The 24102-nt window shown below is 36.3% G+C and overlaps 1 protein-coding gene across 2 annotated transcripts in view; it reads left to right on the top strand.

The window, feature by feature from the left end:
* The window catches only part of OTUD4 (OTU deubiquitinase 4), a 59114-nt gene extending 37092 nt beyond the window's left edge, over positions 1-22022 (top strand). For both annotated transcript variants that reach the window (XM_027866854.1, XM_027866855.1), the window contains 8 exons: positions 3303-3465; positions 4827-4944; positions 6864-6919; positions 8215-8307; positions 9501-9639; positions 11032-11295; positions 15156-15196; positions 16146-22022. In XM_027866854.1, the coding sequence (XP_027722655.1) occupies positions 3303-3465; positions 4827-4944; positions 6864-6919; positions 8215-8307; positions 9501-9639; positions 11032-11295; positions 15156-15196; positions 16146-17366 (2095 nt within the window). In that variant the 3' untranslated portion in view covers positions 17367-22022. The remainder of the gene's footprint in view (positions 1-3302; positions 3466-4826; positions 4945-6863; positions 6920-8214; positions 8308-9500; positions 9640-11031; positions 11296-15155; positions 15197-16145) is intronic.
* The last annotated feature ends 2080 nt before the right edge of the window (positions 22023-24102 follow it).

Below are 24102 nucleotides of genomic sequence, written 5' to 3'. Positions count from 1 at the left end.
TTATTGTGGAAGAATAAGAGATCAAGATTATCAAGGGATTCAATGAAAAAAAAAAGTTAAGAAAGGTGGACTTTCAGTACCAGATTGCAAACTATACAACAGAGTGGTAATCATCAAAACAATCTGGTACTGGATAAGAAATAGGCTGATGAGTGGAAAAGATTAGGTGTACCATGTACAAAAGAAAATGAACATAGTAACTTTGTGTTTGATAAACTCAACCTAATTGTTGGGGCAAGAACTCATTTGCGTCTGACTCTGACTTGATTTGAGGTTTTCTTAGCAAAGTCACTTGAATGGTTTGCCATTTCCTTCTCTTGCTCATTTTACAGATGAAGAAACTGGGACAAAAGGGGCTAAGTGACTTGCCCAGGGTTACACAGTTGGCAAGTGTCTGAGGCCACATTTGAACTCAGGAAGATGAGTCCTAATTAATGGCCAGTAATCTATCCACTGTAGCACCTAGCTGTCCCTGGGGCTAAAACTTACTATTTGACAAAAGCTGTTGGGAAAACTGGAAAATAGTCTGACAGAAACTAGAGATAGACCAACATTCTCACTCTATATTAAGATATGCTCAAAATGGGTACATGAGTTTGCCAAAGGGTGATACCATAAATTAGTGGAACCTTGAAGAAATGACTTGTTAGATTTGTGGATTGGGGAAGAATTCATGAGCAAATAAGAAATAGGTTCATATGAAGGAAAATGGATAATTCTGCTTCTATAAAATTTAAAAGTTTCATACAAAACCAATACAGCTAAAATTAGAAGCAAATCAGGAAACTGGGGGAAATTTTTACAGCAAATTTTTCTGATTGAGATCTCATTTCTAAAATACTTAGGAAACAAGTCAAATTTACAAGAATAAGTACCATTTCCCAGTTGGCAAATGGTCAAAGGATATAGCTATAGTTTTCAGAGGAAGGTATCAAAGCTATCAATAGGTATAAGAAATATACTCTAAATCACTACTGAAAGAAATTCAAATTAAAATAGCTCTGAGGTACTATCTCATACCCATCAGATTGGTGAAAAAGACAAATGCTGGAGAGGATGTGGTAAAATAGCTACACTTAATATATGTAGCTGTGAACCAATCCAACCATTCTAGAAAGTAATTTGGTACTGCGCCCCAAAATATGTTAAGATATATATATCCTTAAATCACTGATGCTGCTACTATGTTTATACCTCGAAGACATCAAGAGACATGTCTTTGAGTGGAACCAGGAGAACAGTTGGCTGCAATAACAGCAATATTGTAAAGATAATCAACTCAGTAATTTTGATCAACACAATGACTAACCACAATTCCAGAGGACTAATGATGAAATATACTTTCTACCTCCAGAAAGAACTAATATACCCAGATTGAACAATATTTTCTAATATACTTAGTAGATTGAACAGTATTTTCCTTTTCTTTTTTTCCCCTTGGAACATGGCTAATAGAGATATTTGTTTGGCATATCTTTGCTAATTTGTAGTGGGTTTTATTTTTCTTGCCTTCTCAATGAGTAGTAGCCAGAAGGGATTTGAAACTGAAAATAAAATTGAATTAAAAAAACAGCAACAACAACTTGGAACAGTGGTTGTTAAAAGCATCTGAAACAGTTACAGTTACTGGGAACTTTGTTTTAATATCTTTATGTTAGAAGGAGCCTTGCAAAGTTCCATTAGGTGATCTTCATGTATAGGAATCCTCTCTGTAGCATCTTTGGTATACCAATCAATCTGATCTCAGCTGTTTTAATTCAGAGGATATGACTATCTCACAAAGCATCCCACTTCAAACTTGAACAAGTCTGATTGTTAGAAATTTCTTTGTTGAGCTGAAATCTGTCTTGGGATAGTCCTTTCTATTGTTCTTAATTCTTCTCTTTGGACTGGTACAATAAGACTGATTTCTCTTTGATTTAATATCTCTTTAGATATTTGAAAATAACATTCATATTTCCCTTTTTCTAGCTAAACAACTACAGTTCTTTAGTAATTCTTAATGATGTCAAATTCTTCACTGTGATTGGGGGTGTCCTTTCTAATTCCCGTCTCAGAAACCTTCTTAGAATGACCATTTGACCAGTTTGAGAGGCACTGATCATTATCTTTTATAAACCCACTTACGCTGTGTTGCTGTTAGATGCTATCACCATTTAAGGTTTTGTAGTTAATTGTTTTTACTGTTTATTCTTTCACTTTTCATTATGTGAACTGGGTTATATTGTAAAGGACCTGATATATTTTATGTGTCTTGTGGCTCTTTATTTCAGAAGCAAAAGTCTAAAAAAAATTTTTATTTAGTTTTAAGTTGTGGAACCTTAACTATTTGGAATTTTAAATAAATTTGGTTTGCTAATTATAGTAAACGAATTTTACATTACATATTGTGTTCACAGGGCAGAATTTAGAGTCAGGAAGAAGAACTGGTTAATTCTCTTAATCAGGGAACTCTTTATGACCATAAATTATTGATGTAGTGTTTATTCACAGTGGTATAAATAGTTTTCACCTAGCAAATGTCCTAACACGATAAATCACGGGTCTGAACCAAAAAAAATTATAGTTTTATATATTTAGTAGCATACAGGTTTCTTTTTTTTCTTTAGGGATTTAAAAGTTTATTTTTGTATTTTCATTTATAAATATATACTCTCTTCCTTAGTGTTTTGATGATAAGCAAAAACATACTGCCTTTCTTTCAAATGTTCTTTCATGCCATTCCAACGTACATTTACAGACCATTTCTTAGTGGAAGTATCACATTTGAGTTAGCGAGATTTGAACTTGTCCCTCCTAAAAGTTAATATGAGTAGATAGTATTTAATACTCCGTTATCTTTTATTTATTTTTTGGGGGGGCTAGGTAATGGGGTTAAGTGACCTGCCCAGGGTCACACAGCTAGTAAGTAAGTGTTACATGTCTGAGGCCGAATTTGAACTCAGGTCCTCTTGAATCCAGGGCCGGTGCTCTTATCAGCTGTGCCACCTAGCTGCCCCCACTCCATTATCTTCACAAAAAGGAATTAATACTGCAGAAATTAAAAAAAAAAAAACAACTTTTTTTGCACTGGAGAATGCATAACAAAATTTTTTGAGTCATGAATTTGCAGTGAATTTAGGTTTCTGTTAAGCAATTTCGCATTTTTTTTTTAAAGAACACACAGGGCAGCCAGATGCATTTCGAACATTAGAGAGAAACAAAGTTGGGATTAAACATTTGCTGTGGATAACAATCAGTGTAATTTTTGGAGCTCAGTCTGTTTTACCAGTGTTTTTGAATAACAAAAATTGTCCTTACAGAAAAGTAGAACGTGAGAGAATGGAAGATTCAGATCACGTTGGCAGAGATGGAAGTCATTTTGGCCTTTCTCCTGAGGAGCGAAGAGAGAGAGAAGCGTTTGAGGAATCACGTTTATTGTATGAAATTCAGCACAGAGATGAACAGGCTTTTCCAGCCCTCTCTGTACGTATAAAAATTATGAAAAGAGTTGTTTCTTATTTTTTCCTCCTCTTGTATAAATAGGACCATGGAATTCTAGACGTAGCAGGGATCTTGACCATGCTCCCATCCAACACCTTCACTTGTAAAATGAGGGGTTGAAGCTCAGTTTTGCACTTTCCTCTAGCATTTCAGAATTAGTTTATGACAAGGTCTGGACTAGAACCCAAGCACCCTGAATCCTAGTCCAAAGCTCTTTCCTCACTGTGCCTTTCTAACCTTATTATGAAGTAGAAGACTTGGCATTCATTCAGACATGCCTGAAGTGTAAGACTGAGTTGTTAAAAAATGAGCCAGTTTACATATCCCCTTGAGTGCCATCCTTCAGAGTTGTAACCAAGAGAGGTTATGGGTGTACTCTATGAATAACCACCACACATTTTGGTGTTTCAAGCCATTAGCCACATAAGATGATCACTTGTATCAGTTCATGCCTCATTAGTATTCCAGCTTGATCACTTTATTCACAAACTTATCTCCAAATTACTTTTATCTCTTTCTGAAGATAAAAATTCAACCTCAAAGGACAAAACTTAATCTCATTTGAAATTGTTTCAACTTGTGTTGAAAGAATTTTCAGGGGTTTACAAAATTAGTTTGGAATACCTGTTACAGGAATGTAGCACTTTTGGAATAAATACATGTGGCCAATTTTGAAGAGTACAACTGGTATTTGGGCATTTACATGCATGTTTGTTATAGTCATAATTAAATTGTTTGTTTGGCTTATCTTTGAAGTTTATTTGAGGTTTGTTTATTCAGGTATATTTCTGCTGAATGAAATATGATCTGTAGTTGTAGCTGATCATCAATATTCAATACTCTCCCCTAACCCCCCCACCCACCCACCCACTTTAGGGATCAAGTGAAAAAGTTGTCTTGAATATGGTGTGTACCATCTAGATAGAACATAGAACGATTATTATCTGGAATAGTGACTCTCAGAAAGCTTGTGAATGCCTTTTGGGAGCAATGTGTAGAAATAACCGTGGGTTAAGAGTTCCCTTACTAGATAGAAAGGGTTCTTTTTCTGTTAATAAACTGGTAAGCATTTTTGAAACTTTTCTATTTACTTTAATGCTGTAGCTTTCATTTTCTCACAGGCTTAGACATCTTGATGTGCTTTATTTATTATTTCTTATATGTGTGTAATATTTTGTCTCTGGGGTAGGTGGTACAAATCAGGGCCTCGTGTGGGCTCACAACAGACTCACGTGATGTCAGTGTAAATTGCTAGAATGAAAAGTTAGAAGCAAAAACTTAACGTGGGTTTTTAGTTAAATTTTAACACAACATCTCGAGTTTTGTTTGTATCCATCCTTAAGAGCTCATCAGTTGGGCAGGCAGCTGTTCAGACTAGTAATACCTGTGTGCAGAGAAAACCACATGGGAGTGAGAGAAAAGGAAGGCGAAGAATCGATGCCGAAGAACGAAGAGATAAAGGTATGTTGTACTCGTGGTCATGGCAGTGACTGACAGCAGCAGCACCAACAATAGCTGACGTTTATAAAATGTCTGGTATGTGTCAGACACTGGGCTGAGTGCTTTACAGCTGTCATCTCATTTGATTCTCACAATCACCCTGGGGAATGTGTGCTTTTATTATCACCATTTTACAGTTGAGGAAACTGAGGCAAACAGAGGTTAAATGATTTACCCAGGGTCATATAGCACGTAAGCGTCTGAGGAAAATTTGATTTCGGGTCTTCCTGGCTCCAGGTCCAGCACTCTACCAAATACAGATGATTGTGTGATTGCCTGGTTTAAATTCACAAGTTAGGCAACAGTTCTTTTTTATTAAGCAAATGTACACACATGCATAGACTCACATCATCACATTACTGTTCATCTTTTTAATGCATATATTCCTCAGGGTTTTGTTCTTAACCCCTTTCTCTTCTCTTAATACCTTCTTTCTCCATGATCTTATCCTTTCTAGTACTTTCAACTATGGTTTTAATGTTAAATGACTTCCATAGCGGTAAATGCAGCCTCTTCTTTTCTCCCAAGCTTCAGACCCATAGTCATTGTCTGCTGACCAACATTACCTGAGGTCAGCATGTTCCGCACCAAAGTTACTATATCCTGACTCCCGCCTGTTTTCTCTTCTGATTTCCTAAAACATTCATAGCATCATTGGTTGTCATCCCCTCTGTCATGGAGGTTTTCGTGGGCCTTTGAGCAGATAGAAGCTTCCCTGGGGTGCAGTTAAAGCCCTTTGTAGCGTCACAGAGCACAGCACTCTCTGCACAGCTCTGTCCTGTCTCCCCGGCCTCACTGTTGCTCACCTGGGTGCTACTCAGTTTTCTTTGTCTGTGCTTTGGCATTGGCCTACCTTCCTTCATCTCTGTCTGTCCTTTACTCAAAGATCAGCTTTTGTGCCACCTTCTGCTTGAAGCCTTTACTGATCTGTCTACCTGAGGGCATTCTTTAAGTCAGGGGTCTCTAAGGTGGGAGTTAAGGATGGTTTTTACATTTTAAAAAAAAGTTTTATTGTATTTTAAAATGAAAATTCTTTGGTGCTCTTGTTGTTTATTTTGTATATATATCTATTTACAGACTTTCATTTTTATCTTTGTATTCCCACTGCCTTACTTGATAACTGTTGTATAGTACGTACTTAATAAATACTTGTTGACTGGTCCATTTACCACCAAATACCTAATTTCTTTACCTTGGTACTGGGAGGGGAGCCTCTTCTATGCCCTAAGCACTTTTTGCTTTTATTGTCTCATTTGATCCTCACAACAACTCTGGAAATTAGGTGCTATTATTACCCCATTTTAACTTTTCTGCCTTATTTTACATTACTTCCTTTAATATGTAGTAGAGATTTTAATAGGCTGCTATTTTTCAAATACACTTTGAACTTTCTTACCTTTTTCTTATATTATTCCTTTTACCTAATATAGCCTCTGCACGGCCACTTCCTAAGGATGTGTTCCCTGATTTCCCCATAGTATAAGTAATCTTTGTTGTGAAATCCTTTAGCACTTTATGTGTCTCATTTTTCCTGTACATCTTATCTTCTGGTAGACTATATTCTATGGGGGGCAGGAGCTGTCTTATCTTTGTATCCCTCACATCACTTTACTTGGTTCCTTGGATAGACACTTAAGTGCAGGATTTGTTACATAAATGAATAATCCAAAAGAGAGAACTTGTTTCTAGAAAATCCTTGGATGAAAAGAACCAAAGTAATTTATGCTTTAAATCTCTTAAGCTAGTAATTTTTCAAAACCAAAATCAGATTGAATTATTTCTTTCCCTTTAGTTCTGTGTCTTAGTCAGTTATCATTCTTGTCATTGAGCTTACAGATTTTACTTGTAGGCCATTCAAAAGTTTTTCTTTTGGTTTACAGATTCAAATCCCAGGCAGATACATGTGGATCAAAAACTTGAGGCAAGCACACCAGAGGTAAATGTATTGAACTTAATTTTATTATATCATTCTTTTTTTTTTCTTAGTCTTCAATACTTTGTACACAAATGACGTTTTCACTTAGGAGAAAAACCCTTTGAATTCAAGGCCATACTTCTGTTTTAGCGAATTCTGTAATGTTAAAAGTCAAGAGTTATCTGAACAGTTCTAGTGTTGGCAGTGATCTTTGTTTAGTTTGGTATTTGTTTCAGATAGAGATGTTTTCAGCACACTAGGTTCAGAATTTCCAGATGCAAATGGAGTAGAAAACAGGGATGTGTATTTTTATGTCACTTCTGAAAATTGTTTTCTAAATTACAATCCTTTTAAAATGAACTCAGCATAAATAGCAGTACAGTCTGCTGTCTCAGGGAGAGATGGAAGCAGCTCTTGGTTTCCTTGTTGGATCGCTATTTGGCACTTAAAGTTCTTCATTTGCTTTTGTCTGCAGTCAGTGGTCTTTCTCAGAACAGTGACTCTGGGTCCCCAGGCTTGGGACTGCTCTCTGCTTTAAATCAGAAGTCACAGATTGAGAGCTATAAGGGATTTGGAAGTCATACAGTCTGGCAAACAGACTCAGGGAGGTGAAGAAACTTGTCCAAGGTTATCTGGAGCCTATCCCATATAGTCCACTGCTTCCCTTATGTACTCCAGGCTAGTTGGTGTAGAGGTGACTTACTGCAGGCCCTGGGCTGGGAATGGGCCTGAAAATGAGATGAAGTATAGTTCAGGGGTAATTAGCTGTAGGGTGTAGAAGAAGAAAAGAATATGTAAAGGTTAGAAATTTGGTAAAGTGCGGGATGTTTTTTAAGCTATCCTGATTAATCTAAGAAATACTGCCAGATTCTCAGATCTGTAAGAGGAGCCTAGAGCATGTTGGATTAGAATGTCACAGAATAGGGGCAGCTAGGTGGTGCAGTGGATAGAGCACCGGCCCTGGATTGAGGAGGACCTGAGTTGAAGTCCAGCCTCAGACCCTGGGCACGTCACTTAACCCCGTTGCCTAGCAAAAAAAAAAAGAGAGAGAATTTCACAGAATAGAATAAAACTCTTATGGAGCCATACTACCACAAAACTCTTCCAAGTGGTGTTGACATAAAATTTTTCTGGTACCATCATCCAACGACCTCCTAGCACACTAAGTATAATAGATTCTCAATATCCTTTAAATATTTTTGAGGAGATAATATTTGAAATACTCATTTCAGGGTGGGTTTTGTTGATATAGAGTTGGAAGATATTAGAATGTATATTGTAGAATTCTAAATTATAAAATCACTTTGGCTGTTTAGTTTCCAAAGAATATTGAAGATGATGAAAAATGTCCACCAGCTTCTTCACCTTTAAAATCGAAGAAGATTGAGGGTCCATCTCCTGCTGAACAAGTATGCATGTTTTTGTTTTTTTCCAAAGCATTCTTTTAAATCTAGTCATGATTCTGTGTGTGACAATCTTAAGAAGAGATAGAGCCTATGTATTACATGAGAGGATTTGGTGGTTCATTATTTTATTTTTTAAAGCGAACATGTTCTTGGCCTTTTAAACTAGTAATTGTACAGTTACTAGTATTTGATTCTCTTTTAGGCAGCCACTAGTTCTTTTGAGCTGATTTTCCTATTTAGTAGAAATGGAAGTATATACACATTTAATGTGATACTTTATAATGTTTACAAGTCAATATGCCTAAAGTATTTTTTGTGCCCAAAGACTTTGGGTATGAGTAGAAAACTTTCAGATTCCCCTTGTTACCCCATGTGCTTCTTGTCACTCACATGGGGAAAAACCATACTTTGTTTATTGATGCAGTGGTACATTGAAGAGTTCTGATGCTACCTTGTATATGGTGGATGAATTTTTTTCATCTGTTTCATATCTCAGTTCTCTAGCAGCCATCTGAATCTCATAACTTAGGAGTTATTATGAGAGTCAGACCTGAACTATACCCCATTTGAGATGAAAAGTTCACAATTTTGTTATTTTTTTCCAGAGCAATCTCAATTCTAATTGTTTTCTTAATAAGGTTAGGGGAAATTAAGACCATTTTAATCTCCAATAAATGGGAGGTTTGCCCTAGAGATTGACCCAGATTTCTAATTCAGAGATTTTTCTTGGTTTTTAGTTCAGTGGTACAAAAAATACCTCAGTTTCTTTGTGTGCCTTTCTTGCTCCCATCCCCACCTTGGACTCTCAAGTGACATGATTTCATTGTGTTGTCTTAAGTTTATAGTCTAATTGTCTTGGTTTTGTGGGCTTTTCCTAGCTCTCCTATAGGCTTTTGTGATTTTTGGTAGGCTTCTTGTAGGGACATTCTTTAACTGCTGCACATTTACTTTGTACCTGTAGCAGAAGGAAACTGCAGTAAATATTTAGTGTTTCTCTAAGCACTTTGTTTTGTCACTGTTCTTGGAATTCATTTGTGTCCTTTTTAGAAAAAAAAAAAGGAACTTTGGGTGGGTGTAAGTTTAAAGTTATCTACAGTGTCGCATAAAATGATTGCGCAGTGCATTAGAACATGTCTCTCTCTCTCTCTCTCTCTCTCGTCCCAACCCTGCTCTTCCTTTCCTTCCCTTTTCTTAAGAATCCAGCAGAGCATGTGTTATTGGCAAATCCAGCTCCCCATCAGGTTCCTTCAGAGGTGCATCTGCCTCCCACAGTGCCTTCTTTACCAGCCACTGTGCCAGTCTGGCCAAGTGAACCAACAACTTATGGACCAACAGGTTAGGGAAGAAAATCAGTATTTTCAGTTTGTTATTTTTTTTCCTAACTTTTGGGAATGAATAAAGGCTCTGAACATTGTGAATAAGTATAAGGAAAAGCACAAGCAACTTTCCCCATAGGATCTATGCTCCCGTATTTCTCCCCTACCAGCAGGGTTTGTTAATTGTCTGTTTTTTGTAGGGGTATTGGGGAATTACATGTTCATTGTAGTATCCATTCCTTTTCAATTTGGGTGGGGTGGGGAGTGGAAGGCATTTGAAGATAGAAAAAATAAATGCTTGTTAATTGAAAAAATTTTTGAAAAGAAATACTCTTGTTGAATTAATTATGTACCAAATCTTCTGCAATATCATCATGTCTAATGGAAAATCAGAGCAGCACTCGTTTCCCCTATTGAGCTATGTTTTGTCATCATAGTATGTCATTTAATATCATGTGCTTGATTTGTTGTTAATTATATTTTTGTTCTTCTGTGGGCATCATTTGATGTTTATTGCAAAAGAAATTTTTGCCTGCACACATTTATCAGCCATATATAGTATAAAAAATGAAATCTTGATTGAATAAAAACATATAGTATCCAGAATAGGTGATGTGTACTTTGTGGGGATCATATTTTCACATTTTTATGAAGAAAATGGATGTGCTACAACATATCTAGAGGAAATCAACTGGCTGTTGAGGAAACTTGTATGGAAATTGACTCTAGGAACCATGTATGTTTTAGTCTAGAGAGGGAAAGTCTTAGAGGGACACAGTCACTATAATCAGGTTTGAAGGATATCATGTGACAAGAGATAAAAATTCTACTTGGCTGCAAAAAACTTCCCTAGGATTAATGGGTAGAAGTTACACAGTGAGGTACATCTGCTCTCAACATTAGAAATAAATTTCTAACATTTAAAGCTATCCCAAAATTGGATGGACTTGAGGGATAGTGAGTCTTCCATCATTGGAAGTGGTAGAGGAAAGTAGTTCACTTACCACTTGGGAATGTTTTAGATGATTCGTGTTTCAGATAGAAGTTAGCCAGGAGTTCTGAACTTTTTTGTGTCATGATTCCCTTTAGCAGTCTGGTGAAGCCTATGGATTCCATCTCAGAATAATGTTTTTATGTGCCTAAAAGGATATACAAAGGATTACAAAGAAATTGAGTTATATTAGGGTATAATTACCAAAATATAAAAAGTTCCAGGTTCATGAGACCCATGAAATCTATCCACAGACCTTTGTGGGGGGCATATGGACCCCAGGTTATGAACCTCTGGGCTAGACATTGCTAATGTTCCTTCTCTTAAGTTCTGAGAGTATATTCTTGGCATAAATTTTTCCTTATAATTGGAAGTTGTTTTTTAGCTTTGAGTAATCTTTGCTTTTTGCTTTTCTTTTAGGTGTTCCTGCTCAAATTCCTGTTTTTTCAGTGACACAGACTTCTGGACCAGATTCTACTGTGTCACAAGCTCAGTTAACACCTGCCCCTGTTACTCCTGTTCCTATGTCAATTCAAGCAGTTAATCAACCTTTGATGCCTTTGCCTCAGACATTAAGCCTTTACCAAGACCCATTGTACCCAGGGTTTCCTTTAAATGAAAAGGGCGAGCAAGCCATTGCCCCACCTCATTCGCTCTGTCATAATGGGGAAGATCTACCTAAAGGTGAGCTTTTCCAGTTTAAATTAGGAGTTATTCACAAAGCAGAATCAGATTTGGGGAATAATAGGATAAGTATGACTTAAGTGGTGTTGAGAAGTCTGGTTACTGTGTCAGTGAAAGGATTTGCTTTGGGATGCTGCCAAATGTTATTTTTGCAAATTGAGTACTAATAAAAGTGTATGTCTCAATTCTGTAATTTTAGCTTCTAATGAAGCAAATGTTTGATGAGGTCCTAGTAATTATTTGGTTTATCAGACTTAAAATAGTTATATGAGTTAAAATCAGATTTCGTCTGATCCAATAAACATCAAGTGCCTTCTGTCTGCAAGATGCTGTGTTAGTTGCTGGGGCTATGAAGATAAAATGAAAAACAGCCAATAAAGGAGCTTCTTGTGTTAAAGAAATGAGGGAAAAGACACAGAATTTGGATGACATACTTTTTATTAATGTCTTGTGACCAAGTGGCACGTAAGGTACGATGACAGGTTAAAATGAGTTTTTTATTTGGATTATATTTCTTGCATATTCATTATACAATAGAGTATAGCCTAATAAGTATTTGAGGTATCCGCTTTATGCATGGCATTGGGAGCACAAGAATAAAGTGAAAAGTAAAGAAACTTGCATTATACTGCCTGAGGTGAAATAGGTGTGGTGATAAAGTGTGTGTGAGAGTGTGTGTGTGTGTGTGTATGCATACATCAAGAAGTGAAGTTAGATGTTTCAGTTATGTAGAACAGCCTTTGCAAAGGTTTGAATATAGGAAGGAGCATTCCAAGTTTGCATAATAGTTAATTAACCAAGGCCTTTTTGTCTGAAATGCTGAATGTGTAGAATAGTGTTCGGTAAACCTAGAAAAGTGTTCTGGAGACATTGTGCAGGTCATTACATGTCAAATTACAGGAATTTGTATTTTGTACTGGAGAACTGGGGACTCATTGAAGTTTCTTGAGCATTTGAGTAATATAGTCAGATTTGAGCTTTAAGAGGATTACTTTGCCAGTTGTTTGGAGGCTAGATTGAATGAAAAAGAGATAGAAAGTTGTTGTAATAGTCCAGGCAAGAGGTGATGGGTGGCATGAATGAAGGTTGTTGGTCATGTGATTGGAGAGAGTGGTCATGTGAGGAATGTTTTTGAGATAGAGTTATTGACTGATCGGCTTTAGTAAGTGGTTAAAGGAGAAGGAAGAGAATGTGATGCTATTAAAAACATAAGGAATTTTGTTGGGAGGAATTCCAAGTTCCATTTTGGTTGGACATGATAAGTGTGAGATATTAGTGGAATATGAAGTTGATATGTGGAACTGGAACTCACAAGGGACTGGAGATGAATATGGAGATTTGAGAAGAAATACATAGAGATAGTCATTGAAGAGATGGTAGTGAATGAGCTTATAGATCAGAAAGTCAGAGTCAGTAAACCTTTATTAGGCTTCTGTGTGCTGGGCACTGTGCTCAGTCCTGGGGGTACAAAGAAAAGCAAAACAGTCCTTGCCCTCAAGGAAGTTGCAATTTAATTGCGGGGGGGGGGGGGGGGGCGTTATAAAGAAACAAAATCAGGTGGGGAGGCTGGAGAAGAGGAAGTTCGTTAGCCAGGGAAGGAGATGATCTGAGGAGGTGAGAGTTTCTGAGTTCCTTTCACCTTGCGGAATGATGTGTGTTTGGAGATCATGAAGTCCAGGAAAGCAGCCAGGTGGAAAATGATCACTAAGAGAGGGTGTATGGAGTTAGAAAGGATGCCACAAAACAGAATCGTAGGGAGCACTCAGAGAGGAGACCAGGAGTGAGCAATGTCAGGAAAACTACAGAGATTTTACTGAGAGAATATTGTATGTATGTCACCATATCAGATGCTTCAGAGAGAAAGAATGAGGCGTGAGAGAATAGACCATCAAACTTAGGAATAAAGAGAAGATTGATAACCTTGGGTCTAATAGTTGCAGTTAAGTCAGAAGACAATGTAGTAAGGAGTTAAGAAGTGAATGAAACAAGATTGGGAGTGTGGGACAACTTGTGTAGATAGGAATTAGGCTGTGAAAGGGAGGAGAGATACAGTATGATACTGTGAAATAGAATAACAAGATAATGAAGTTGTTTTTTTGGTTTGTTTTTAAGGTGGAGGAAGATGTGAATAAATACTTTCAAACGAGTTCTTAACCTGGGATCCACGAACTAGGTTTTTTGTTTGTTTTTGTTTTTTGGTAAGAGTCCATACGTAGGCTATTACCAGGTAACAAAGCATCTGACAAAAAAAGTTAAAGAGGGGGCAGCTAGATGGCACAGTGGATAGAGCACCGGCCCTGAAGTCAGGAGGGCCTGAGTTCAAATCCAGACCACTTGACATGTACTAGCTGTGTGACCTTGGGCAAGTCACTTAACCCCCAATGCCTTACTAAAAAAAAAAAAAAAGTTAAGAAAGATGTATAACATAAGAGCTTATCCTATAGGAGCTTACACTTTGTCTAAGTCTGATATTAAAATAATTCAGAAAGTCATCTTCTAGTCTGGAGAAATGACTTGAGTTTTGATGTGGGATTGAAAGGAGGTATTAGATCCCCACTCTGTTGTGGGTACTGTTTCAACCATAGGAAGCACGTATTTTTTTTTTTTGGAAGGACATATTTTTAAACAAGACTGTCGCCATTCATAATGCAAAATGCTAATCACGTCCAGACAAAGAACAATGGAGTCTGAATGTAGATTGAAGCATGCTGCTTTCCCCCTTTTTTTTTAAGTTTTTAGTTTTTTTCCTTCTCATGGTTTTTCCCTTTTGTTCTGATTCTTCTTTCATAACATGAATAATGTGGAAATATATTTAACACGATTGTACGTGTATAGCCTATATCAGATTGCTTACCATCTTGGGGAAGGAGGGATGAAAATTTGGAACTCAAAATTTTATAAGAGTGAATATTGAAAACTATCTTTACATGTAATTGGGAAAAAAAAATACTGTTAATGAAAAAAAAAGTCCTACGAAGGGAAGATTGGAGGATACAAAATATTTTTCAGAAATTCTTGGGTCTGTATTTCTGCTGCTTTCCCTGTCATATTGGGAGATACAGTGGAGGGATCAGTGGACGTGGAGTCAGGAGATTTTGTGTTGACCGCTTGTACAGTCATTGTTGAGTTGTCTTATTAAATTGGGGACACCATTTTGGGATTGTTTGGTATGCCCATCTCATAAACCAGGATGAGCAAATATTTTTGTTGTTAAATGTTAAGAAACATGTGTTTTAATATAAAGGATCAATTTTTGTTGCTAAATTTTAGCATGTTGTTTTGGTAGACCCCAGTGAGCTAAATTTGACATGAGCCAGATTGATTACTCAGTGGTATTGTGTGTTTGGGAAATTAGCAATTCTGTGTGTCTTACTGATGTGAAAATGGTTGCGTAGCCAATGTTAACATTATGCAGCTAATATTAAGAACAAATGTTCTGTATGATTTAGGATCTTAGCCATTTAGTATCATACTTTATGTAACTTTAGCAGTCAATTTTGAGGGCTTTTTTTTTATGTGAGTAAAGAACTATGTGCAGTCTTCGGAAGACACATAAATGTCTCTTTTTAATCACTTTCATTTTTATCAGACATAACTCAGAAAAGGCATGCATAGATTTTTTTGTTACTACCATGTTGTAACAAACCCATTTTGTTATGATGGTCAAGCTAAAGTTGACAATTTCAAATTGCTATATGTAATAGATAGAAGAACTAACAATACAGCCTTGATGCATTATGAAATCTACTGAAGCAGACATGGCTTTAGTATTTTATATCATAGAGGGTAGGAAAGGAAAAATCTGTGTAAATTTGTGTGTATTTTTAATATGTGATTTAAACTTATTCTTTTTTCTTTAGATAAAAACGTTCTACGATTTTTCTTCAATCTTGGTGTAAAGGTAATGATGTAAAATTTTTAATAACTTTCCCCCAGTTAAAAACAGAAACTGTTTGAAATAAAAGCTAATTTTTAATTTGGGGTTTAAAATTTTTTTAAACCATATCTTTGAAATAACGATAATTAACTTCTCATCTTGTTAATCAGTTAGCTATCTATAGCTAACTGTATACACAGTTCCATTACTCTTAAGTATTGGGTTTTTCGTTGTTTGACTTTGGGGAAAGGTATTGATTTCATCTTTGACAACATCCTTTTTTCCTGGCTCATTGAGGGGTTGGTCAGTAAAGTTAAATGGGACTTCCAAAACAGCAAATAGGTCTTTGGGGTAAGCAAGAGAAACAACTTGAGCTAGGAGGATTCAGTAGGATAGATACAAGGTGGTGTACTATCATAGGTGTGTTTTTGGTTCTGGGCTCCTGGTTATTTGGAAAATGGAATTTTGTATCCTACCCCAGCTTTCATAAATGAAGATGATACTTTTAGGTGGGTAGGTGTGATTATGAACTGCGTTTTTTGGCTAATATCCAGAATGTAATAAGTCAATAATTGTATATCTAGCTAAGGTCAGCCATTTGATTAGTTAGTATTTAACTTGGTTATTTTCTGAAATAGTTATTTTCCCTTTGTCACTTTTTTTTTTCTGAGTGGCTTCTAGGAATTATTAGCTGCAGTAGCCCTTCCTTATACTGTATCTGAAATTTTCACTTGTTATTGGCAGGGACTGGTAGCTTGGATCATTTGAAACAAGAGACTCTTTAATATCTTAGAAGTAGGAGAAGCCAAAGTATAACGCTAGAGAATTGTTTCCTATTTTCCTTTGCAGTATTATAAACTGTATTGAGCCACGGGTTGACTTCTTAGAGACCAGAGAAACATTTATGACACTAATTGTTAAAAAGCACCTATTAAAAATATTTTTAACTTTGTGCTTTTTTTCATTCTTGCAGGCATATAGCTGTCCTATGTGGGCCCCACATTCTTACCTGTACCCTCTGCACCAGGCTTACATAGCTGCTTGCAGGATGTACCCAAAGGTTCAAGTTCCGGTGTATCCTCATAACCTTTGGTTCTCAGAAGCTCCTTCATCACAGAGTGAAAATGACTGCGCACGCACAGAGGCACACTTTTCTATGCCAACTGAAGCTAATGCTAATGATCGTGGGACACAGGCTGAGACTGGGTCTCCAACGTTCTCTTCACCATTGGTTATCCCAACGTCTCAGGTGTCGGAAAGCCAAGGACAGATGCCTTATCAGGGCGATATTGAATCTGAGAACCCTGGACAGTTGCTTCATGCTGACTATGATGAATCAATGGGCGGCAAGAACATATTTCCACAGCCATCCTTTGGACCTAATCCATTTTTAGGAGCAGTCCCCATTGCACCTCCTTTCTTTCCTCCTTTGTGGTATGGGTATCCATTTCAGGGTTTTATAGAAAATCCAGTAATGAGGCAAAATGTGGTCCTGCCTCCTGAGGAGAAAGGAACACTAGATCACCCTGTGGAAAACCCAGATCTATCTAAAGAATGTAGTTCAATTTCAGCAGCAGATCAATTTCAAGAAGTGAGAAGTGAAGCAACACTCCCCCTCCCTGTTGCCAGTGTAAGCAGTAAGCATGATGGCCAGGCTGAGCAGTCACTACCTAGGATGCCTAAAGGGGAAAAAGCTTTTGCTACTGGTTCTGTAGAAGTGAAGGCTCATCTTCCTCAGATGTTAAACACAGAAAGAGAATCTCTGCCATTAGCTGTAGAACCTGAGCTTATTAAAAGAACCGTAACCAATCCTAAAGAAAGAGCAGAAAAAATCAAAGATTCCAAGGCCACTGATCACTTGGCCAGCCCAATGGCCAGTTCGGTAGACAGGGTACAGAGAGCAAGAGAAGAGAGTTCTGAGGATGAAAATGAAGTGTCCAGTATTCTGAAGAGTGGTAGATCCAAACAGTTCTACAATCAGACATATGGAGGCAGAAAGTATAAAAATGACTGGGGCTACTCTTCTAGCAGAGGAGGGTACCAGCACTCAAGAAATGATGAGTCTTGGAAAGGGCAGCCCAACAGAAGTAGGGAAGAAGGTTATCAGTATCATCGAAACTTTAGAGGGCGACCATACAGGGGAGATAGGAGAAGATCAGGGATGGGAGATGGTCACAGGGGACAGCACACTTAGAAATGGTTACTTTTGTAGACTGTCAGAATAAAACCATTTGCAAAATGGAATGGCTTAATGTTCCCAAAGGCTTATCTTATTTTTTAAAGAAGGGGGAAAAAATCCCTGAAGTTGGAAATAGCTTCTCTCCCTAACCAAGTAACCTCAACTTGAGACTTAGGGGCAGGTGAATTCCTGGCATTACATTTTTTTTCTTCATTGAAGAGTTTGTTTGATTTCAGTTATTTAAGTGTCGCTTTCCCCTTCCCTTTCCCCCATAGGAACCTAGAAAATAAGTGTGTAAAATATAAAAAAAAAATTGTTTAATATAAAACATGGTAGATTTAGTATTGTTTTTTCCCTACTTATACAGTTTGAGTTTATGATATAAGGTGTTGAAAATGTATGCTTACAATGTTTACTGAAATGACAGAAATATAGTGTTTGACATGATTTAGATTCTAAAAAGATAACATTGCACCAAATAGAAATGTATATTTTATTATACAATGCCTTAGTCATAAACTGGGCTCAAAAATTCTCAGCCTACAACACTGTTGTCTTTGATATGCTTCCAACCCAAAGGCCTTTCATCTCAATATCTGTCAAACTTGAATAATGTTTTCTCTTTAATATTTCATATAAGGCAGCCGATTAACCTGTGTCTTAGAAATGTTGTACATAGTTCTTTTAATATTCATAGGGTATATTTTTGAATTTTAGAGTGATTTGTTGAACTTGAGATTGCAGGCAAGAATAGATATTTGTGGAAAAAAATAGGAAATTCAGTGATATGGCTGTTCCCACCAAGAATTCTTAGCACTGGTGTAAATATCATGGTGCCTACTCGAACGAAATGTAGATGCTATGCATTTTGAAAATAATTCTGCACCTGTTAGAACCGCAGAAATTTTTTAATGCCACTTTAACACTAATGCACTGACAGATTCTAAATATTTTGTGAGAAGAGATATGTAAACGTGAATTTTTTTTTTTAGCTTGACAAGTTTCTATGGAGAGCTACTGGGTTTTTTCATTTGTTTTTTGTTTTGTTTTTGGTTCTTCATGCACTGTTGGTTATGTTTATCATTCACCATATGCATGTTCAGATTGTTGGCTCTATTCTAAAAAAAAAAAAAAAAAAAAGATGACTGCGACTTCCAGTCCTTTTCTAGAGGATGCTGCTAGAAGATGGGTTTTGCTTTCTATTTTAAAACCAATTTGTTACCTTAGGTAGCATTTGTGAATGTGTGATGAGAATGTGTGTTTTTTGTTTTTTAATTTTAACCTTTCACTGGTCCCTCCAGTATTCCCATTTATCCCCTTTGCATGTTGCACTCTGTCCTCATTTGGAGATTTGATTCTGAATAACACAGTATTAGTCATCTGTGTTTCTTTGTAAAAGAAATAAATGTAGTTTGTATTTTATAACTGTATATACCAATGTGAAACATACCCTTTTTTCGTGTTTAAGAGATTATCTACTTTTTGATCAGGATGCTATGCAAATAACATAGTGATTTCTCTTTGCATGCCATGTATAATGCCTAGCCAAAAATTAATGTAGTGGCTTTTTTTTCTTTATTAGAAAATACTATAAAAACAAATGTAATTTATTTGAATTTGGTAACGTAAAATAGATGTGTTTTTTTTCCTCTGGTAACCTTCAGAAAAGTTCAGATGCTAGCTGGGCTTAGTGAATCTCTACTGTACTGTATTAATGGTTATTTACCTCTGTGCTATTTTAATTAGCCAAATTCTTAAGTTCTGGTACTACCAATTTGAGTAGTGATTAAATTTATTTGTTATCTAAAATTTTGAGAGCACTTTGAAAGGTAGCATTTTATTATTGATGGTGCTAGGTAAAAATCTTTAATGACTAATTGTTTTATGCTCCCAAAAATGCTTTAGTGAGCTGGTGGTGATCACATCAGCCATTTTGTGAGGTAGAACAGTTGCTCAAGGTAATACTAAAGTCTTTTTCCTTTAGTGTAGTGTGTATGGTTGAATTATGGAAGAAAAGTTAAAGCTAGAAAAATCATACCTTTATAGCCCATGCTTGTTAATTGCCTACAGGTAATCTTCATGAAAGCCACATTTATAGATATGTTTCGATTATTAGGTTTAAATAAAGCAAAAAGTTCTGATCTCAGGAGGCAAGGAAATGTTTTTCATCCAGTATTCTTCTGGAAATGCTTAAAAATTGGCTATAAAAGAATATTGTTTGTTTCTACACAATCACTAGCTGCCTTACAACACTTGAGTGATAGAATAGATTAGGTTATAGTTTCTGAAGGAAATACAGAACTGTTTTCCACGCCCCATTTTAAGATATAGAATTGAAAGTGTTGAAAGAGAGTTTTTTAGGAGGTGGTACTTTGCTCAGTAACCTCTGGAATAAAAAAACTGCTTTTAAAAAAAAACTTATGATTTAACTATCCTTACAGATGTGGATTTTTAAAAATTTAGGGACTTTTTTCTTAAGCTGAGGTCAAATTAGAGTATAATTTCCTTCCTCCTTCACTTCAACTTATTTTGTCTCGTAGTCACACACAAGTTTCTATGTGTGATGGCACAAAGTTAGAGTGGTCTTAATGTGAGCACGTTTGTGTCTAGGGGGATGGACTCGTTTATACTAACAGCTGGAAATTATGGGACTTCTCCATGTCATAGAAGTCTGCATCTTAAAGTGAAATTATTGAAGTACTGACCAAAGTTTACCTACTAGCTTTCATTAAGTTAGGCATTGTCTTTGTGATTTGTTTTCTACCCTCATTCCTTTTAGTATTACAGAGCTTTCCACTGTCCTCTGCAAGTTTGTGACCTGGGGAGAATTGGCTGTTTTTCATTCTAGTTCTTTTCTAACCAGCATATTGTTGGTGTCTTAGGAATCCTGTGTACTGCTTCTTCACATCCACATTGATTCATCTGACATGGCAGACCCAAGCCTGTGGTTGTTATGAACTATGGAGTTTGCCAGACCCCAACTGTGATAGAGCTTATGTGGCTGAATCTCCCTTTTCTCTTTCTCACTAGTGTGTTAGTTGCTTCTTATGTGACTTAAGGTGGTTGTATTAAAATACCTATGAACTTCTAACTTGTTTCAGACTGGTGCAATAAAAGTTCCTTTCTAACCCTTTCTGGCTTAGAAACTTGATCAGCCATTTCATAAACTAGCAATATTTATTAATGCATCTTTTTTGTTTTGCCTTCAGCTTTTGATAAAGTAAACTTTCTGACTTTCTCTTAGGGTACTAGGAAAAGTCCATAAAGTGTAGCCCAAGAGTTCACGTTTGGCTATGCTACGTTATCTTTGTTTACTGTATTTTGCCCCAGATTTTATGTCTAAATACTACTTACTGTGTGTCTGTTTGGTTCAGTTGAAGTGATAGATGGTCCATATGTCAATTCAGTGAACTAAGTAATTTTGCCAGGTAACAACAGCCATTTATTTTTCACTAATTGGGACATTTTCCCGAAGATAAATTTTTCAGAAACACCAGTTATAGAGTATCCTAGATGAGGGGTGGGTGCATGTCTTATTGTGGGGCAACAGCAACTTTGGGGTTGAATTTACTTGAATGGAATAGAAATTGCATTGTTACACAACTAGAAAAAAATCTTATATATATATGAAAAAATGATAATAGCCTTACACTGAAAAATAATACTTTAAGCATGTGAAGATGTGATCCTTTGTGATGTTACTTGTATAGAAATATATATATATATATATACACACACACACATATATCTTTTGAAGTGTTGAAAGGAAAATAGTACTTTATATTCTTTATCATATCACTTTTTTGTAAGTGTTCAATATATTCCTGTTTATTTTTCTATGTTCTGTTTTGTAGCCTTAAGAAGTGTTTCAAAAGTATCTGAATGTATAAAATAATAGTAAATGCCCTACATGGTGTGATGCTGCATTGTACATAAAACTGTGCATATATTAAATTTTGTTTGTCTCAAAAGCTTCTGGAAATGCTTTGATTTAGAAGTTTTAGCAGATAGTGTAGTAGAGCATGTCAATACATTGTAACAGGAATTTGACCTGGAGGAAAGGTTTTACAGTATTTAAATGGTTAAAGAGAAGTATGTGAAGATAAAAAAACTGTATGGTTAGAAAAATGATTTTAATTTTACCTAGCTTTCTACTCAACTAAGTACATCTCTCCCAGAGGACTTAAAAATCAGTTGGAAAACAAAATTTTTCTTGTCATTTCTTTTTGCCTGTATTTGTACTTTTTCATGTTGGAGTTTTGTGTGTAATATTTTGTAAACATATTTTAAAATATAGTACTTAAGATGACGGCACTCATTTCACATGTGAAAATTGGCCCTGTGTTCACCTTCCCCTTCTTCCCCTCTGGCTCCTTAGGTTTGCTTTGGTCCCACCGACTTCTTCAGTGTTGTCAGTTTCTATCTGCTCTTACCTTTATTATTCATTGTTTCTTTTTATCATTAGGTTGTGCAGTGTAGCATCTGCTTGAAGCAGATTCATTCATATGCTCAAAAGCACCACCCAGAGAAATGGAGAAGTAAATTGTTCAAAGTCACCTTTAAACAATGATCTGTATAAGCAAATTATCTATTAGAATAGCTTAAGATTTAATAGGAGGGAAAAGTGATATTTGTCTTTGAGTATTGAGAATAAATCAGCGTGGTCATAAAGAACTTGCAACTTTTTCTCTGGAGAAAATGTTTTAAATAATCATTTTTTTCTTTAAGGTCTGTCACTTTATATACATATCCCTGAAGTCATATATTTCTTTGCTGTTCAGATAATGTAAATTCACAACATTTCAGAGCCAGAAATGGCTAGTCTTTAGATTTCTTAAGTTGTATTTGAAACTCGCCTAAAAAAGTTTATATAATTTCTCATCTTTTACCAGTCAATTGCATTTTCAAAGTATGGGAAGATTTGCTGTATGAATAAATTTTTATATACTGGGCTTAAGTGCTTCAATAATGTTTTGTACTTAGGCTTCTTAAACTTTTTCCACTCTTGACCCCTTCAGCGCTTCTTAAACTGTGGGTCATGGGGTCACAACCCACAGTTTAAGAAGTGCTGGTAGATAATCTATAAAACCAAACTAACATGTGGTGGCCTTTTTTCTACTTGGTATGGCTGGGTAAGATTTTGAAAGGTCAAGGTATAAGGGTGTTCTGCTCTGTTCAATTTGTCACTGTTCATTGTAAAATCTTAAATATTTATATTACTTATTGCTGTGGACTTAAATACTTACCCCAGATAGTTGGGAGGAGCCATGGACTTTGGGTCAAAAAATTTATTCTAGACTCTGAGGTCTTGTAATTCTGGACAAATCAAATTAACATTCAAGTTTCTGTACATAAGAAATAGAAATGCTGATGATACTACCTGAAAGGGTGATATAAATGTGATAAAGTTGTGGTGTTTAATGATTATAAACTTAGGGGAAAATCCTCTCATTTAAAAGGTATCTTCTTTGAACTGGTGTAGTTTTCTAGTGGTTTTTTGTTGTTGTTTGTTTTTTTTGTTTTTTTAATTAGGAGGGAGGTGGGGTAGAATCTAACTACTTCAGCCTTTAGTTATGTAGAGTGCCCGGTCAGATCAGGAATCTCTGGAATTGAGTGGCTTGTGAGTCAATGAAGGGAGGAAGTCATGCAGTAGCTCTTTTTAAGTATGTTTACTTTTACCTGGCATGGTAGAAATCTTTTCCTCTGCCTACCATCCAGTCAGTTGCCAAGTCCTGTCCATTCTTTTATGATGTTTCGCATTTGTGTCTGCTCCTTTCCATTTCTGCTACCACCCTTGTCCAGGCCCCTAATTAGCATCACTTTTTGAAAAATCTGCTTGCCTGATTGGTCTTCTTATACCTCTGCTTTCTTTCCCCTCCCCAGTCTATCCTGTATACTGCTCTCAGCTACCTCAATTCTGCTTGGATTAATTGCTGTTTGAATTTGTAAGCCCTGTTTCACAGGCATTCATTGCCTTCCATCCTCTGGACCAGGGGTGGGGAACCTGTCTAGCCAACTTTACTTCACACTGTTCACTGTTCTCTGAATACATCTTACAGGCTGTTTCTTTGCTCTTGCTAAGAAGCTACTAACTTGGATGTTGTTTTTTCCTCCTATATCCGTTTTCCACCATTTCCAGCTCAAAAGTCCCTTTCGCTCTATGAAACTTTCCATTTAAACTCACAGAAGTTTCTTGATTCCTCTAGTGTTTGTTTCTGTCATGCTCATTTGAAAATGTTGCCTTAAAAAATCCTTTTTAATATATGTAGGTAATTTCCAGCTTAATTTATAAAATTCTTGTGAACCAGGACTGTTACACAGGTGTCTGCCACAGTGCCTGGCACATAATTAAGCATATAATAGATTTTTAGTGAAATGAGTTACGTCGAACAAAGTGGGGAAAAAAAACTACTGATTACATGTTTCCAGCAATACCTAGGGTAATAAATGACAAGTCATGTTTTCTCTTTTGGACGTGGCTGGGGCATTTCTGAAAGGTAAGTTCAACATGAGATTGCTTTAGTTGCTGTAAGTAGGATTAGTGCAGTAATCATGGTCTTATACACAGACACGTATAGTTTGCCTCAGTTATATCTATTGCCTTATAACCACATTTCTGTGATAAAGGTCTGCAGGTAGGATCTATTTGTAATAAATATGGGAATGGGTGCAGAGAAGCTTTAACTTGTTTATATTATCACCCCATACATAGGGGAGGAAGATTTGAGTTGGTCATTCCACATGGTACATC

Source organism: Vombatus ursinus, unplaced genomic scaffold (genome assembly GCF_900497805.2).
Source record: "Vombatus ursinus unplaced genomic scaffold, bare-nosed wombat genome assembly UNPS02014784.1, whole genome shotgun sequence".
Lineage (NCBI taxonomy): Eukaryota > Metazoa > Chordata > Mammalia > Diprotodontia > Vombatidae > Vombatus > Vombatus ursinus.
Note: the sequence above shows the minus strand (reverse complement) of the source record. Positions and strands in the feature narration are given on the sequence as shown.